Source organism: Orbicella franksi, chromosome 1 (assembly GCF_964199315.1).
Source record: "Orbicella franksi chromosome 1, jaOrbFran1.1, whole genome shotgun sequence".
In the NCBI taxonomy this organism is placed as follows: domain Eukaryota; kingdom Metazoa; phylum Cnidaria; class Anthozoa; order Scleractinia; family Merulinidae; genus Orbicella; species Orbicella franksi.
In genome coordinates, this window is record NC_138145.1 from 15,420,294 (window position 1) to 15,439,302 (window position 19,009).

The window sequence follows — 19,009 nt, forward strand, 5'->3', positions numbered from 1 at the left end:
AATCGGAAAACTTCGCCATAGTGCTCGCAGACGAAATTTTATAGGGAAAATTTCCATCTGCAACTTGGATTCGGATAGTTGGGTGACTGCGACTCTTTTTGGTGATACAAAATAGCTAACATAATAGAAGTTACTTAGGGAAGCACATTGGAAATATGTAACGAACCATTTTAAGAACTTCGGCTTAGACTTCGGCTTGCGTCGTCGTCGTCGTACCCAGAATGCCGTGCAGAGTTCTCTAAGCCAAGATGGCGGCAAGATTGCTGCTCTTGCCTCTGGTTGTAACTTTATTTTCTCAGTTGGTTCCCGCAAAAGAAGGCAAATCTTTCGATAATTTCCTCAAGAGTGATCACACCAATAACTGGGCTGTGCTGGTGAGAATGCATCAGAAGACTACTTTGTAGGATGAGATGAAAAGGTGCTTACATGACTTAAAAGTTACTTTAATTTATTTTCAGGTGTGCACCTCCCGGTTTTGGTTCAACTATCGGCATGTAGCTAACGTTCTTTCCATCTATAGAAGTGTCAAGAGACTGGGAATCCCTGACAGGTACGAAATTTTGTAGTTACCCACAATGTACCTTAAAATAAGTTTACCATATTCTTACTAGCAGAGTGCCAAATTGGCACTGTGCTAGTAAGAATATGGGGTCACGTGCCAAATTGGCACGTGACCCCAGCTACAAAGGGTCTATTGTAGGCCCTTTGTTGCTGGGGTCACGTGACAAAATGTTTTGCTAAAAACTTTTTTATGTTATAATATGGGCTATAACTTGAAGAATGCCAGAAATGGAAAGAGCACATCAAAAATAGCAAAATGACTAAGTATGAGACCCCTGACAGTAAGTTTATACAACAGTTTGAATTTTCGGAAAATTAGAGGATATTCTATGGCAAATGTTACTGGATCTAGCAAAGTCTAGCTCTCCAACAATTTTTTCCATACAAATCTTCTTAATTTTTTTAAAATTCAAACCGTCGTAAAACCTCATTGTTTAATGCCAGGGCCTCAAACTTGGCCATTTTGATATTTTCAGCGTGCTTTTTCCATTTCTGAACATTTCTGGCATTCTTTAAGTTATAGAACATAATTTTATGAAAAGTGGGTTGTGTGATGGCCCAGCTGCAAAGGACCTATTATAAAGAAAACCAAAAGGAAGGGAATGAGAAACTGAAGGAGAAATGTTAGAAAAAGATAGTGAGGGTGATTAAAATTACTTTTTAGGTAATTAAACCACAGAAATGGCCATTTTGTTCAAATTCAAATTATTGGGGAATTACTTGGCTTTTCTGGTTTAAAATTTTAGGAGCTTACAGAAGCTAGTAGACAGAATCTGTACAGTTAAAAAGAGAAAAATGCAAAAAGGGGAGTAACTGGAAAGATAATCAAAATCCGCTCCTCTGGAAAATGATAGGTAGATATTTTTGGAGAGCAGGACAGAAATTTGGGTATATAAGACCTAGATGTCACATGTACAAAAGGGTTTGAAAAAGGAATGGAAAATTGTGTACTTTGGTTTTGAAACAAGAATAAGGGGTGCTAGAACTGTCAGAGGCCAAGGCTGTAGTCTAAGAAAAATTACAAGGAGCCCAAAGGTTCCCAACCATGAAATCCTGAGTGCCCAGTACTTAGCTTTTATAACAAAAGTACATTTTTCCACTCACCCAAAGGCAAAGCTTAGTTGCCTGTGGCACCCAGTTGCTTCTAGACCATAGTCCTGGAGGAACACCCTGTGCAAGCCCAAAAGAACCTCAAAAGTAACTCCTCTGTAACTGTATTCTTTTCTTGTTACTACCTTCTGACAGTCACATTATTGTTATGCTGGCTGATGACATGGCTTGTAATGCTCGGAATCCAAGACCAGGTAGGTTTTTGGTTGTTTACATTACTACAAATACACTATCAAATCCCAACTTGGGCATTTGTAAGAAAGTATTGGAGATACATCTTATTAGAATCACTTATGACACTATATATAGTTGTAATAGATCTGCATAGTTTTACACACCATTTTCATTTTCTTCTTCACTGACCCCCATGGAAACAACAAATTGTCTAAGCTTTTGACTTGTACCTGATCAGGTCATGTACCTTGAAACAGTGGTAAATTTGTTGGCCACCAAGCAAACAGTTTTTTCACAGTTTGTTCTATTTTTGAGTTGTGAGGTTTAACAAAGCACAGTGAGGCTTGTTTCCCCTTGACCCTCAATGTTACCCGAGGCAAAGCTGAAGCTTTGCAAAATACGTGTAACTCTGTGGAACAAGAAATGTTTCTAATGAAAGCCTCAGACTCCTGTCTGTCATCCTACCTCCCATGCCCTTCATCTGTAATGTGTTGTTCTAGCAAAATAGTATCCTTACCATTCTATGGAAGTTCTTTTTGTTTGAACACCCCATGCCTACCCCTCTGGAAATTCCAGTTTAATTTCATATCTTCCTTTAAAAGTCTGGCATTTGAGACTCTCCACCCATATGGATTTTCCAATAACCTTACCAAGTGTAGGTGTGGATATTTTCTGGATTCAACTGCACATTGAACTTTGTTGTGCTCTTTTAATCTCTGATTACCAATTAATAAATTTAAATTTATACCAATGGATAGAGACCTGGTTACAAAGGGATAGTACTAAATGCTTATTTTTTCAGGAATCACTAGCAGAATAAACTTAAAGTGCCTATGAAGTAAAAAATAATTGCTGCTTATTTGACAGGTTTTCAAAGTAAAGAAGAATGGCGTTTCCCTTTTTGGAATATCTTTTTTCGTTCTAGAGATATTTACGTTTTTGTATTATGCAAATGAGGAAAGTGATGACGTCATAGGTGGTTCCACTTGAACAGTAAAACACTGAATCAAGAATATCTCTAGAAATATTGGAGCAGTGTTCTTCAAACTTGGCACCACAAATGTGCATCACAAAAGAAACAGATGACACCTTCTGTGTTGTTGCCATGGCAACACTTTTGGCTCCAATCTCTTTCTGTGAAAAACCAAATATGCCAATTTGCAACCCTTCGAAAAGGGACAGAGGGTCTTGCTCGGAACACACGTGATTCCCATATTGTCTTAACTCTCCCCATTAGATTGTTGGGAGTGGATGATCCTTGTTTAAGATAAAATCTGGTAATGTTAGTTTTAATTAAAACAGGACCAGCGGCATAACTGTTGTCATGGTGACGGCACAATGTGTGTCATTTTGATTCTTTTGTGATTTACATTTCAGGTGCCAAGTTTAAAGAACACTGCTTTAATATTTCTAGAGATATTCTTGATTGAGTGTTGAACTGTTTTAGTGGAACCACCTATGACGTCATCACTTATAATACAAAAACGTGAATATCTCTAAAACGAAAAAAGATATTCCAAAAAGGAAAACGCCATCCTTCTTTACTTTGAAAAGCCTTTCAAATCAGCAGCAATTATTTTTTACTTCATAGGCACTTTAAGTAAATAAACTTAACTGAGTACATGTGAATGTATGCAATAAATACTGATGTTTCACAATTTAAGTAATACACAGCATTAACTCTCAAGACCTAACTGAAGTGTAGCCCTGTCTATCCATAGGAACAGTGTTCAATAATGCAAACCAGCACATCAATGTTTATGGTGATGATATTGAAGTGGATTACAGAGGATATGAGGTACACTGTCCAAAGGGCAATGTCTTTTGATTGTCTTATTATCATATCATATTTCAGTTGTCTTTTGTTTTAAAGGCCTTAAAGCCACCACTTTGAGAAGCAAAACCTAGCAGAACCTAGTAAATGATAATATGCCAATATGCCATAACCCTTATGTTCAAAAAAAAATGTTCAAATGTTGTTGTTTATATTGGTCAATGCACTTAACTACACGTAACTAGTTCACAGGCATGCCACTTAAATTTAGGCTCTTGATTTGTGCCAGAATCAAACTGACTTGTTTGTCCCTATAGCATACTTTTGAAACTCTTTTTAGTTGATACTTAAATTATAACTGGGGAACTTGTCAAGCATGTCAACAAAATATATGATTTACATCTTTCTTGACTCTATCTTTACTATGCTTACCATATGCAACCTTTTTTTTTCCTAATATAATTTTAAAATTAGAACAAAAAACACTTTGTTGCTAAATAAAAAGTCCACACAACAATACTTTGTGAAAAAACAAAAACGTTTTGATCCATAATTAATTCATATGATTCATTAATCTATTATAACTTTCTTCATGGTACCCTGCACAATATGGGTTACTACGTGTTAAATTGATGGACTTGTGTGCTGATTAATGTTGTTAATTTGCAGGTAACAGTGGAGAATTTTATTAGAATCTTGACAGGTAAAGCCACTGAAACATTATCAAATCAAGTCATTTTTTCCTACAGTACACAGAATGAGCTACTAGCCTTTCTGACTGCACAAAGGCTTCTAATAAACAATTAGATTATGAGCTCGAGATTTCCATCACATGATAGTTGATGAGGGTGCAAATAGAAATTGAGAACAAATAATCTAATTGTTTTAGTATAAATCTACTATTCATTCCAAACTTTTTCATAATATCGTCTTCACAGACACTTCAGAAACGCAAATAAGTGGCCACCAGTTCATTTCAAGCGCACACTGCTACATTACTCGCTATCTACATAGATAGTGAGTAGTGTAGCCAATCAGCGAACGCATTCATGATAGAACACTAGACTAGATTTATACTAATACAGTCTATTGACGTATAGACTTTCAGAGACCAAAATGGCATTGTAAGTAATGGTGTTTCATTGTGTTTTTATTGTTCTGCCTCAACAGGTCGCTTGCCACCCAGTGTGCCAAGGTCCAAGAGGTTGCTTTCAGATGAGAGAAGCAATATTCTGGTCTATATGACAGGTTAGTGGCCAGGTAAACATCTTTTGTGGTAAATGAACTCTTAAATTCTCAATTGAATCATGGCTTCTTTTAAAAGTCTTACAGATCACTTTCTGAATTCGTTGGACTTTTTTTTAATATATAGCTTCAACAAAGTTATTTCCTGGCAAGTGGCTGCTATTGTACACTATTAAAACTGCAATATTATAAATAAATCAGACACATATATGTCAATAACAGAATATGGCTTTTCATTAAAACTCTTTGTTTACAAGTGTTTTGTATAGTTGGTGCATTTCATAGCCATCCTAGACTAAGACTTTGATTTGAATGTGGTCTTTTAAAACAAACTGGGTAATCACATGATGCACATACATAATTTTATTTAAGTGTCAAATGTATTTAGCACTATTGTACTGTTTGGGAACACTGTAAATAAATAAACGAATATTTTGAATAGCACATAAACTATTGGTAAAAAGAATCCCAACTGGTGGTAGGCCGACCAGATGATTTACTGTACATTTTTCACAGATCTATGTTGTCATCAGTATAATCCTTGTTGTGTACTTTGTAACCTGCAATTTCTGATGCTATAAGTGATGTTTTGTTTCCAGGACATGGTGGTGATGGCTTTCTCAAGTTTCAAGACGCTGAGGAGATAACAAGTGTTGAGCTGGCAGATGCCTTTGAACAAATGTGGCAGAAAAGACGGTAACAACTGGATTAAATTTCTGCAAATTAAAGGAAAAATGGATTTTCATAGGCTATTAATTTTGTTTTTGCTAGCACATCTCCTTGCATGTACCAATCAGTATTTACTATCCTTTTCAGGTATAATGAGGTTTTCTTAATTGTGGATACTTGCCAAGCATATTCCATGACTCAAAAACTGTACTCGCCAAACATTCTTGCTGTTGGTAGCAGTTTAGTGGGAGAGGACTCCCTTTCTGTGAGTATACCTTATTACTGTTTTAATTTAAGAAATAAGAAAATAATAAAAATGCTGTGTCCTGCATGAGGGCTAAGGGGGACTGGGCAGCATCTCAAATAAAAGAGAATGACCAGTCCCCTTGGCTATTGTGCAGGACTCAGTAAAGTATTACTTTATTTAGAGGGGAAGGCCAGATCAGGTGTAGTTGATAGTCGTCTATCCTGATCAGACGTTTGGGATTTGGAAATTTTGTTTTTTGTAGCCAAGATGGAAACCAGAGGACCTGCAAGAAATACAAGGGAGGGAACTAAAAAAAAATTGAACCCATGTAATATGATGCCATAGAGAATTGAACCCTGGGCTATATGTAGTTAAATGTTTGGTGGGAGGTAAAAGAGTTGGCATAGAGTTTGGGTACAGTGAATGACGATTGCATCACTGAAGATATCAATGTTGAAATTTATGGTACAGACTTTTACTACCATAAATGCATATACATTAATTAATTAATAACTTCATCATTGTCAACATAATTTCTTAGCATCATGAAGACCCAGCCATTGGAGTGCATGTGATTGACAGATATACCTATTACGTGCTTCAATTTTTGGAAGGTGTCACTCCCAACAGCAAAGCCACTGTAGGAGAGTTAGTGAGTACTGATAGTTTTAAGTTGAAGTGATCAATTGAGATATTTATTCTTAACATTATTCTGTTCTTTTTTCCTTATGTTGAGTGACATATTTTACTTAATGTGTGCCTTGCTTGACTTTTGTATGTTCTTCTAGTTTAAATATACCAAACCAGCTTTGGTGATATCCACACCTGGAATGAGGTCCGACTTATTTAGAAGGGACCCTGCTAAAGTTCTGGTCACAGATTTCTTTGGCAGTGTTCACAGTATTGAGATATCAAACACCTCAGCTATTGATCTTCTGGAGGACACTCCGTGCAGGTATTTATACAGTTTATAAAAAATGTAAAATGTAAATAAATATAAATGTAATTTGTTTACCCATGGAGCACCAAGGAGCTCACAGAACTCATTCAGAAATGTCCGTGCATTCAAGGATCGAATTGGAATTTGAGAATTGTTGGTTTTTGAGGAGAGGGGAAACCGGAGTACCCAGAGAAAAACCTCTCAGAGCAGAGAAGAGAACCAACAACAAACTCAACCCACATATGACGCTGGGTCCGTAAATTGAACCTGGGACACATTGGTGGGAGGCGAGCGCTCTCACCACTGCACCATCCCTGCTCCCCTTCTATATCCAAAGCAAATGAAGTAATGTAAATGCTAATTAACAATTAGACCCGTAGCCTGCAAGGGCTACGGTTCAATAGCCCATGAGGCGAAGCTGAATGGGCTATTGACCCATGGCCTTTGAGGGCGAAGGGTCTGATTGTTTTAGTACTACCCAACTAGTCGGACAGAAAAGGTAATAATAAAGTTAGCAAATGCAAGTTGAAGAAACATTTACTTGGGAATAAAACGAAAGAAAGCGTCATGCTCGATGGCACCAATTTCGCTACTTGATGACTATTACTAACAGTCCCCTAGTAGTGTAGCCAATCAAAATGCAGGATTTGCATTAGTCCACTAGTTGGGTGATACTAATTATAATTATACTGAACAACATCATCAGCCAGTGGCAGTCAATTGTGATTCAATTAATAATTGTTTCAAACAACTTCTAGGGGTTTGAATGGTGTAGATAACAGTCAGTTATGGCATATCCACTGATACAATAATAATTATTATTCTTGCTGGGTTTCTCTAGCCATTTCACAGTACAGTCATGGTGTTGCATTTGATCCTCAGGTACCAGATACCCATAAACTCCCAAAAGTAGACACAGTCATAGTCCTAGCCACACACACACTACATTTTCAATCTCCCATGAGGGAGCCACTCTCCTAAGCAAACAGTGTTGGATTACTGAATTCCAGCACAAAGGCTTGTGAGATACTGTTATTTATGAAAAAAAGATAAAGACGTCAATCATTTTGTGTTATTCCAGACAAGAGCACTGTCCAACATCACCAGTGCAGTCAAGTGCAAGTCATCAAATGTCAGACAAACGCACTTTGCATGAACAGTTTCCAAAAGCAACAAAGAAGGTAGACAGTTTTCATAATAATTACTTCTGTTTTAACAATACTTTGCAAAGGGAATCTATAACATTATAAACCCATCTTGGCCATAATGGTTGAATGTTAATTAGTGTTTTGAACTAACCATTTTAACATGCCGGTAGTTATACATGCATTGTAAAATTAGATAAATACTTTGCACAAATTAAGCTTGACTGTCTAAGTGTGCCTGTTTTAACTCAACATTTTGAGCATTATTTTTTACTTTGTAGTGGAGTCGCACAGTCATGTGGTTTTGTTTCACTAATTTGATTATTAACAGTAGTTCAAAATGCTACCTTATAATAAATTTTTCATTAGTTAGCTTTTGTTTACATATTGATGGCACAACTGTAAAATAATAGTAGATAGTGCTGAAGAGTAGCATGATGTCAGCCTTTAGAAGTCTTATTGTCTTGGAACCAGCTTTTGTAGCCTCCAAACAAACCCATTCATGTAGTGATTCAGAAGACTGGGAAGGGGTACATGACTTCTCAATTTAAAGGATGTTGTTCTGTTGTACTGAATTGACGAATCACGTTAATGAGATTTTGATTTTTGTGTGCTTCCTATTCATAAACAACTTAAGAAACAAATGTGCAATTAAATAATGCCTTTTTATTTTTACATCAGGATGATAAGGAATGGCAGTTTTCAACTGAATTCCTGCTGTCTGTGACTGTGTTCATGGTTATGGTTGGCTTGGCCTCATTGAGATGACTAAATGACCTGGACAAATAAACCACTCCATGGCTAGAGGCTCATTCCTGAAGAAGATTCAAGTTCAACATGCCCTACCTAAAGAGAATGGAGCTCTAGACCTTTTAAGTTAAAAGTGCTCTTGGCATGAAGTAAGAGGAGAGGACTGCTGTAACATTTATGAGGAAAGCTAGAAGGAAAAAAAAAACATTGTTGGACTATAAATGTACAACATCCAGTCTCACATTCAGTCTTTTTACAGGCTTCTTAGGGGAATTGCGGGCAATATTGTATTGTTTGCAGTGGAGAGCATCATCAATTGATAACATCATTGTGTAGTTCCAGAAAATGTCCATACCTTCCCCACAGAAGGGAATTTTTCCTAAGTCCCCCCACCCCTCTGGAAATTCCAATTGAGCTTCATACATTTCTTTAAATTTTTTGGTCTTACAGAACCCCCCACCTCCCAGGAAATTCCAATCCCTTCTGTGGGGGGAGTATGGATATTTTGTGGAACTGAACATTGTTAAACATAGTTGAATGGAATCTTTCGAGACTTAAAGAAGTCTTCTTTCCAGATCTACCCTGACTATTATTTTGTGCAGAGTGGCAGTTGGTTGTGAGATACTGTAAAACTGGAAGTTATAACAGACACATGATGCCTAATCCATATGGCTCATTTATGGGCTTATTTCCTTGGCCTGCAGGCTGATGAACTGGTTTCCAATACATAACACTTTCCAAGGTATTAGAAAATAAATTAACTGACAATGGAAGCGACATTTGATAGTAAAGGTATCTTGATACAGGCGTTTTTTTACCAGTCTAAACAGATGAACACTATTTTGATTAAATCTTCAAAATACTACCAATTCAATTCAATTCAATTCAATTCTTTATTTACACTATATAGAGCATTTAGGTATTTAATAAGGTAACGGAAAATAAAATAAAAGCAAATAAAGTTTGTATATGAGCCGTAACCAAAGTAGTAAGGACTTTCTGGTTGGACACCACCATGGTCAAGTAAATGGCAGCATAAATGTGACTTGAAGTTACGCTTTGTTGTCATGAAAGGTTTCCTGATTTTCTTCCTTACGATCAGAACAACAAGACTTTTCTTAACTCGCTAAGAGTTATAATTTTGGGGTAACTCTCTTTGATGTGAACGACTGCAGAAAATGGAATATTTTATAAATAGCCCTAGAGTAACTGAAGTACAGACGGGTTTTTATTCTTACAATTCAGTCCCATAGTTCAGCTAAAGAAGAAACAAGCAAAGTTACAGAATGAGTGCTATCTAACTTCTTTTCCATCAATAGGGCATCTGTTTGATGTGGTGCTTAACCATGTTCTTATGCAATGATCATGAAAATGATGACCACAGGCGAGAAATCTCCTCACTTCTCCAGAGATATAGTCCTCTATGCAAATACTACAGATATCATATGTTGCAATTGTTACATTATCCGACTGAAGACTGTCAATCTTGGCCTTGGATAATGTCTTAGACTTAACAGAACAATCCAACTGGACAAGTAGGTCATAATCCTCTGGAGTAATCTCACGGTCTTGAAGCTCAATTAGCAGATTGATGAATGACTGATCATCAAATTTAAAAGCACTGTTCCCTGAACCGAGAACAAAGTCAGAATTGTTGTAAAAGGAGGGTGGGCTCACAGTTTCGTTACTTTCTGGGGTTGTTTTCTTTGCAGAGTTCCTCAGGCAGCTTGAAAGAGGCTTTTTCTCACTGTCAGACACACCAGTTCCCTTCACTTTCTTTGCTTTTGTGTTATTTTCTCTCTTCATTCTTGAATTCTCTATCCTCGAGTTCTTAATCCGCTGTTCTTTACAACTTGTACCGGCCTCACTGTCATAAACGCGCTTGCAAATTGTTTTTGACGAGGGAAGCGCTACCTTCAAATTTCGTGGACTTTTTCCTTTAGTCCTCAGTCCAGCTGATTGCTTCTTTCCTCCATTTCGCCTTAAAATCTGTCCATGCTTTTGATCGTAGAAATCTAATTCGTCCGGGCAGTAGGATGGCAAGCCATTCTCTTCATCAGATGAATCAAACTCGTCCTCGAGGGACACTACATCAATAATTTCGTTATCTTCACGCTTTGGACGATTATAATTAAGAAATGGCAACACCACATGCACCTCCTCGCCATGTTGGTTAAACAAGTCCTGTTCGGCTTTGGCTGCGGGAACTGGCTCTGCCATGACAAACAAACAGAAATATTCAGCAAAATATGTCTACTAAAGGAAATTGGGAGAAAAATTAAACTAAGGAGGATTTTATACCTGTACAAGTCCAGAAATTACATCAACGAGATAAAAATAGCAAACTTTCAGACTGTGGTGCAATGGTCTTCACCAGTGACTTCTCGTTCCTGGGGATGACTTCATCGAAGTCGATCCAGTCTATCGCGGTCTCCCGCTCTTCAAGGAACAAAATGGCGGAAAAATTGTGCTGACGTTAGGTGTTTTGATCTCGGTACTTTTAGCTAATCTTAAGCTCTTCATTAACTCTATGTATTCCAACTTTATATATTTCGCAATCATATTCGACCAGTCCACGATGATCTCAAGCAATGGTTAGCAATGAGTTCTCAAGAGCTGACGGCAGAGCTCGAAGGTGAACGTATTCGAGAGGAAAAACAGCAATCTTCAGTGACAGAAAATGAAGAACAATTCAAAGGTCCGAGATTTTATCCACCTGTATACCGTCGAAGGTACGCTGCAGTATGTGAGCTGGTAAAGAAACATCAAGCAAAAAGGGTACGGTAAATGTTATGCTTTGACCAGGCGTCTCTTTAGTTTACCGGACACAAACTCAATAAGCTTTAAGCTAAAAATAGGAGCAGGAAAAAATACCGCCCCAAACAATGTCTTGTTATTCATACACGGTACCCAAAGAAGGACCTTGTTTTTTTAGAAATAACCATTGTCAGGTGGGGGAGGTGGGGGAGTGGGGGATGGGAGGGAGGGTGAAGATGAGAAGAGGATGACGGCAGAGGTGTTTGCCTTTCTATACTCCTGCCACTGCTTTTGCATGACCTCGCATTACCGTTTCTGGTTGCCCCAGATCTCGCTCACGAAACCTCGACTATACAGTGAAACCTGTATTAAGTGACACCCTTGGAACACTCACTAGTGCCCGCTTAATACAGGGTGTTTGCTCTAAACAGGTTCTAATATATTGTGCAATAATAGTTAATTATTAACCCTTTTGTTACACGATGTAATTTAGTGTGAGACCAAAGACTACTCATAGCACAATATCCAGTCTGGCAATGTGTCAATCTGGAATAATCTACTTAGCTTTAAAACGACATCACTGAACAGTGTTAAAGGAGTCTGAGCTGAGATTTTAGAAGTAAAAGGCCCTTGAAGTATCTGTTTTTTACAAGTTTTGTGCCACAAAATGGGTTGATATTGGTGTCCTTGTCCGCTTAACAGAGGTGTCCGCTGAATGCAGGTTTATTTTACATTAATGTGGGAATAAAATTTAGGTACTCAACCTGGTTTCCACTTAATAGAGGGTGTCTGCTAAATATGGGGTCCACTTAATACAGGTTTCACTGTATTAAATTTCAAAATGGCCACCATTCACAAGTTAAGTCAACTAGACTTAGTCCAGACTATAGGGAGCATTTTTAGTCGAACACAAAATTTTGGGGCAAACTCGAAATAGAAAATTTATAGTGAGTTTAGATGGGAGCAAAGTTGGTGGGGACGAACTCGCTAAGAGGCGAAACCATTATCATTCAGAGAGGCCCTATTAGGGATGCGGGTTATTTGGGTGGAATATTAATGGGATGTGGAGTATTTAGATAAACAAGAAAAAATAGGATATCGATTAGGAAAGTCATTAATTTTTTCAGATATTGGAATTAATAGGATATGGGATATGTAGGCCAAAAAGTAATGAGATGTGGGATACTTAGACCTTCCTGCCCTTCCCTCCTGGGGAGGGCCCAGTTTAGTTTTACTTGCCCTGCCGGCTTTTCTTCCTTCAGTCATTTCTTCTTTTTTCACCCAAATTAAGAGGGGGGGTGGGGGGCAGGTCCTAGATCTGCCACTGCCACCCTCCCCCAAATGGAGCCTCATCAGAAATTGCAATGTTGGTATACATGTAAGAGTCCAAAGTCATACATTTCCACAAGAATGTAATGTGTTTCCTCAAAGACCAGCATATTTCATGAACCTGATGTGAATAGAATGCAGAATATTTTTCGCTTCTCTTTATGGCATTAGTATTGCCTATCATAACATTGCGGTGATCACCATCGCCATCTTCATTGTCAACATCATATCATCATCATCATCATCATTGTTGTCGTTGTCGAGGTTTTTAACTATTTCAAGTACCCATCACAGGTTTTATTTTAGGACTCACTGTATATGGTGATTACCTGCATATAATTAACAAGCTGGTTTTTTCACGATCTTATTCACTGTCCTTTTAAGGCTAGTTTCTGATTATTTCATCAATCCACATGTCTCCAGGTTCTTGATTTTGGTTGTGCTGAGGCAAAACTTGTAAAATCCTTGATAAGTCAAGAAACACTGAGTCACTTAGAAGAACTTGTTGGTGTTGACATTGACAGAAAGCTTCTGGAGGAGAACAAATTCCGCATTCAACCTCTAACATCAGATTACCTGAGACCGCGTACACACCCATTCAAAGTTTCTTTGTATCAGGGTAAGCATTACTTATTATTTAACATTATTAACAGAATTATCACATATTAAATGTTTCATTAATTCTACCCAAATCTTTGCATGTTAAACATTTTTTGTGATATCCATCCATCCTGTTCAAGATAGAAATTGTATAGTATAGTGACTAAATAGCTATTATTATGTATTGTGTTGCTTGTTAATATTTTATTAGGTTCCATAGCTGAAGCAGACAAACGATTCATAGACTTTGATGTGATTGCTTGTATTGAACTGTGAGTATCGCACTAAGTTGTTTGGTGACTATGTTGTATTTTGAGGATAGTTAGATGACTTGAATGTTTTCTTCTCTGGATCAATATCATTTTCTCTCAGTTTAGCATAAATGTCCAAGTCTCCTAGTTTAAGAGCACCTTACGAAGGCCTCTTTAGAGTTGTGAAATGTGAAATAGCAAGGAAACTCTCTCCCCTCTCCCAACAAACAGGCGAATAAAATGTACATAAAGCGAGAGAAGACTGCATTGCTTCTGGGGTATAATCTTAATCTGAAAGTTGAGAATGGAAAGCATGTTAAATGATTAGATTATTTATTGAGTTTTTTCAGACTTTCATCAAGGTTGTGTCATATGTTGTATAAAAGATGTCTATTTTTATTTGCAGTTATACTTGTAAACTATGTATAAGATATTGTAAGTTCAGTGGACTCTGGAGTTTTGTTTACTTAGAGCACTGAACAGAATTAAACTGTGCTGTGTTCACACTGGGCATGGCAGCTCACTACCACCTACAGTGCCTCTCTTTACCCAGAAATTTGAATCTGTACCAGCAAACTTATCAAAAGACCTGAAAAAATGCTGCTTAGAGGTGATCTGTAATTGATTATTATCCCATTCAGGGGGAGTAGTAATACTCCTAGTAGTTTCATGGTGATTAAAATGGATATCTTTGAGGACCATCATCAATGACCATCTGGCCCCTCTGATTATTTGTGTTTGAAATGGACTTACCTTATACATCTAAAACAATGGAAGTAAATAATGCAGGTCCTTGAAAGATTTTTGATCATTGCTATTCTCTTTTTTTTCAGAATAGAACATCTTGAACCAGACATTCTTGATTCAGTGCCTAAGGTAGTGTTTGGTCAACTGTCACCTAAGGTTGTCATAGTAACAACACCCAATGTTGAATTCAATGTCTTATTCCCAGATCTGAAGGGATTCAGACATTATGATCACAAGTTTGAATGGACCAGAGCAGAATTTCAAGAATGGTTAGTTATTGCAATAAATTAATAGTAAGTCAGAGCAGTTTTCTCTAGAGTGTCAAAAGTAACTTGCATTTTCTTTGGGTTTGCATTACTATGCTAAGCAGTTGCCTTAAAAAACTCCTACCACTTTGTCATCCATTCAAAAGTAAATCCAAATCCAATCATGACTCCCTCGTGCACATTTTCCTGCCCTTCATTCCAGATAGATGTATTATTTTGCTTTGAGTTTTGACGGGTTTGCTGTATTGTCTGTGTCCTTTGTGAATGGCCAGAGTGAATTACTTTGGTTCTGGTTTTATGACACTTGATGGACAATCCAAGTTGCTCTTCACTAACCCTAAGATTATCTAATATATCAGAGCTGTTTTCAAACACTTCACATCAATTAAGATCAATGTAAGATAACAATGTATCTTAGTCTGTACATCTGCTTTGTTACCAAATATGTTGAGTATCTCCCCAAAGGACCAGCTTCCCATCCCAAGGCCAGGGAGTAGTGATACTTGTAGTCTCTTAATGCAGACCTTAGCACAGGACAAGCTGTCAATGATAATATAGCTGCTATGTAGTGCTCACTGAAAGTCATTCTCAGTGATACAAAAGCAAAGAAAAGTCAAGGCAATGAAAGGACTGGACCGTCTGCTTTGAAATTACTTTAATTTTTTTTTGTCAGGTCAAATTCTGTGGCTAGCAAGTACCATTACACTGTAACATTTGATGGCATTGCTCCAGGGCCAGAGGGTACAGAGCACTTGGGTTGTTGTTCACAAGTGGCTGTGTTTGAAAGGATTTCATCTTCTGTTCCAACCAATGAGTCAGGAATAGGGCAGCCTTATAATCTGGTACTACTATTGAACATTCTTGCAAACCAGGGGCATTATTTCTTAATAAATCTTTATTTATTTACTAATCTTTTAAAGTATTCCATGCTGCAGACAATTTAAATGGTTGGAAAGCTGTTGAGCTGCATATTTGTCCATTTTTAACCACCTTGACTCGTCAGTAGTAGGGTTCCAAAGTGGACTATTTGTACTGAGAGCTTTCAACTGTCACTTTTGCTTTGGAGCCCAGAGCCCTGAAATAGTGGGTACCCTGGTAATGCAATGAGCCTTAAGACTCAGTTTTGATTTGCTGGAGTTCTGTAAACCTTGTGTGTTGTAGTCAGCACCTGTGGAGTCCTAAACTCCCTGTAGACTCTTAATTGAAATTACTTTAGAAAATAATTATGTAGCTTTGTTTTGCTATCTAAAGTTTATGAAGTTAATATCATTATTTTAAAGCATTGTTTCCTGTCCCTTTTATTATTAACATTTAGGTTGCAGAGGTTGAACACCCTTTTAGAAAGGACACAAGAACACAGGAAGAAAAAATCTTGCTTGAGGTGGAATATATTCTTTGGATGTTGTCTTCTGAGGAAGAGGAGGGTGATAACCACTTTGAGACTGATGAAGAATCGATATCTAATGATACGGACAATGTGGATAGCTATGTTGCAGACGAACTTTGTACTGACTGTGTAACTAGTGATGAAGAAAATAAAACCTGCACATACTCACTTGAACAACTGCTTAGTTTTCCATCTCTTCTAAAGTTGTGTGGCAACATGCAAAAACTAAGGTAAGTCGTCAATGCAAGATGCCAGTTAAGGTGGCTTACTACAGTTTAGATGGATTATAACAGCCAGCTTCTAACTCTTTTCAAAAATGTTCCAAGATGTTTTTCCTTTCTCTATTTACTGTTTGCTTAAGTCTTCTACCATTCTATGTGAAACTTGAACAATTATACATTAACAAATGGCCAAAATGAACGACCGAGTACCTAAGGAGAGACTAGGCACTTGCAGGTTAAATCACGTTTTTCTCAAAATCTACCGGCATGACCCCACCTTAAAATTTCAGGAATAAGAAATATGGGTTTTGATTTAACATTCATGCAAAGTAAAATAAAAATCTGTAAGACAGATTTTTCGTAAACTGAGAAAATGTGAAATCAAAAATAGCTCAAAATCGGTCTTACAGATTTTTTTAAAAATTTTGGCTCTAAACGTGATTCACCCATACAAATCAACTGTGAAAATTTCATCATGGGTTGTACAGCAGGTTTTTGAGCATTACCCAATCAAAGACTGACTTTTACAACCTTGGATGAGAATTGAATTGCGCATGCCCTTTATTTAAGCGCGTGCTCATGTGACACCATGTATCGCTTGCAAGAAAGCAAGAGTAAATTAGAGCACTTTTACCAGTTGTATCTCGAGCTTTTTTGCCATATTTTTTAGGCCCTAGGCTTAAACACAGGTTTCAACAGAGTTTGAAACTATTGCTACGTATACCGAAGTGATTTAACACCTTTCAAGGGTGGAAGCGGTTTTCGTTTCTTCTTAGGGTTACTTGCGTCATTTTTGCATGAGCGATTAGTACTGACATCTGGCAGACAATCATTGCCCGTGCTACTGAGTCTCCGAGAAACTGTAGTAAGCCACCTTAATAGTTGCAACACTACACATACTTTGTTACGTGCTGTAAGGCACATGTTTATGATCAAATTATGCTGAAATTGATAAAAATAGTCTCCAAGAAAACTCAAAATATGAAATAAAGAAACCAGAACTCAAGACCATTTGAAAAAATCATGGGTATTTGTGTTGTGAGAAGTTTGTGAATTCAAAAGTGTACTTTTCAGAACTGCAGCTGATAGATTGATGTTCAGTAACAATTTTTTTTTTCATAACTTTAGATTGTTACTTGTAGTACATTTTAAAGATTTGAATGTAATTTTTCACTGAAAAGTACAGTAGAAGTAAGTGTTGCTTTATCAGGAGGTCCTATGATTATCATGACTGGTACCATGTTTTACTTTGTGTATTTTGAACCCTTCCCTGGGCCCCCACAAAATGCGATCTAGTCTAGCAAACATCTAATAGATCAAAGCATGAGTTCTGGTTTCAACAAGAGATGGAGGACAGGGTGGTAAAAACTTGGGGTTAAAGGGGTGGGAAGTCTGCAGGAATTAGAAAGTGAGGGTGGGAATCAGGATTGCCAATTTTTCAGGCTGGAGAAAGTGATAGGAAAACATTTTCCAACATTTGTGTTTGATTTTTTCCAGAAGAAGTAGCACAAAGGTGTGGGAGCTTCTTGGGAAGGGGTAGGAACCAGGGCATAAGGTACATGACAAGAGAAGTGCAGACCTTTTAAGGGGAAAAGCACAGTTCACTGGCAAGTTTTTAATAGTATACATGTTTTTCTTTCATCCATGAATTGGCAGGTGTGTACTCAAGGCTTCTGCTGAGTTTCATCTTACTGATGACGGATGTGGAGTCCTTTGGCAGCATCCTTCATCACAACAATGGAGCAGTGATGGGAGTGACACAGCTTGGGATGTATGTGACGAAGGTCAAGTGACAGATGAATCCGGAAGACATGCTCCTGCAAAGGAAGAACCAGAAAACTGGGATGAAGATGAGAACTTTCCATCTTCTGATGGGCACAGCCTTAATACACCAAACATGACAGAGGTCTGTTGGGATTCCATAAATGATTGTAAATTTTGGAATGGTAAGGACTGGAGTGAACTTGAAGAAAGTGGAGCTCAGGATGAGTTTGAGGAAGAGCACAGCATGAACATTCATTGCAGAGATAATGTAACAGTTCAACAGGAGAGTGATGGATCATTGAACAATGATAGTGATGACAATGACATTGACGACCTTGTTTGGATTACAGAGAATAGTACAATAACTGATACCAACCCAAACCAATAATGCTTGTACTACCAGTAAGTTTATTACACAGAAATCTCTCACTCGTTGCATTAGCCAGGATTTTAGCTCTCATCTTCTGGTAAACCACTCTAAGTTCAACTATTGCTTATGCGCTAATGTAAAGAGTAAACTGGTTTAAGACTTCTTTAACCTAATCAAGGACTTTTATTAGCAATTGTTACTTTTGATTTAAAAACTGATCTGTGTTAATACACGTCTCACATTATTTTATTCCCCCTCCTCTCCCTGCACTCCTTTGTATGATGAACCAAAATACAGTAGCCTGCAGGATATACCTTGATTTAAATTGTTATATTATTCCTACAATTTTAAATGATGCTTTCGAATGTTTATTTTAAATCATAATAGTTGCTGTTGTAGAAGTGGATCTTTAGATAAACTGTGCAAAGTCCCTTCAATTACATTTTATTTTATTTCTTGTTTGCAAGATTCAATGTAACATTACATAACAAGGTTGTTGAGTTGTACAATTCATTATTCTACTTGAACCACAGCTTCTTATGTGGAGTGTACTGTTCAGTTCCCTTTTGCTAAAGCAAAGTTGTTTTGTTGAGCTGTTGAGTTATTTTCTCCTCTCTTATTGACCCAGACCATTGTACAATGTTTTCAAATAAACTGACGTAAATATTTCATTGTTGTGGTAATAAAATAATGGAAGAAAAT

The 19,009-nt window shown here is 37.4% G+C and overlaps 3 protein-coding genes across 3 annotated transcripts; 2 read left to right on the forward strand and 1 right to left on the reverse strand.

Annotated features, from left to right (window-relative positions):
* The first annotated feature begins 239 nt into the window (after positions 1-239).
* Positions 240-9,580, forward strand: LOC145492304 (GPI-anchor transamidase-like). The gene is made up of 12 exons (XM_081471730.1): positions 240-374; positions 459-550; positions 1,807-1,865; positions 3,567-3,643; positions 4,289-4,322; positions 4,790-4,867; positions 5,464-5,560; positions 5,681-5,798; positions 6,322-6,432; positions 6,569-6,735; positions 7,802-7,901; positions 8,547-9,580. The coding sequence occupies exons 1-12, from the start codon at positions 249-251 to the stop codon at positions 8,631-8,633; spliced, it is 1,146 nt and encodes a 381-aa protein (XP_081327856.1). The 5' UTR covers positions 240-248; the 3' UTR covers positions 8,634-9,580.
* Positions 9,493-10,915, reverse strand: LOC145492313 (uncharacterized). The gene has a single exon (XM_081471739.1). The coding sequence runs from the start codon at positions 10,833-10,835 to the stop codon at positions 9,909-9,911; it is 927 nt and encodes a 308-aa protein (XP_081327865.1). The 5' UTR covers positions 10,836-10,915; the 3' UTR covers positions 9,493-9,908.
* Positions 10,916-11,048: 133 nt separating this feature from the next.
* On the forward strand, positions 11,049-18,978 carry LOC145492298 (small RNA 2'-O-methyltransferase-like). Its single transcript, XM_081471720.1, has 7 exons — positions 11,049-11,393; positions 13,125-13,320; positions 13,513-13,573; positions 14,386-14,568; positions 15,239-15,407; positions 15,881-16,182; positions 17,830-18,978. Exons 1-7 carry the CDS (start codon positions 11,217-11,219, stop codon positions 18,323-18,325), a joined length of 1,584 nt encoding a protein of 527 aa, XP_081327846.1. The 5' UTR covers positions 11,049-11,216; the 3' UTR covers positions 18,326-18,978.
* The last annotated feature ends 31 nt before the right edge of the window (positions 18,979-19,009 follow it).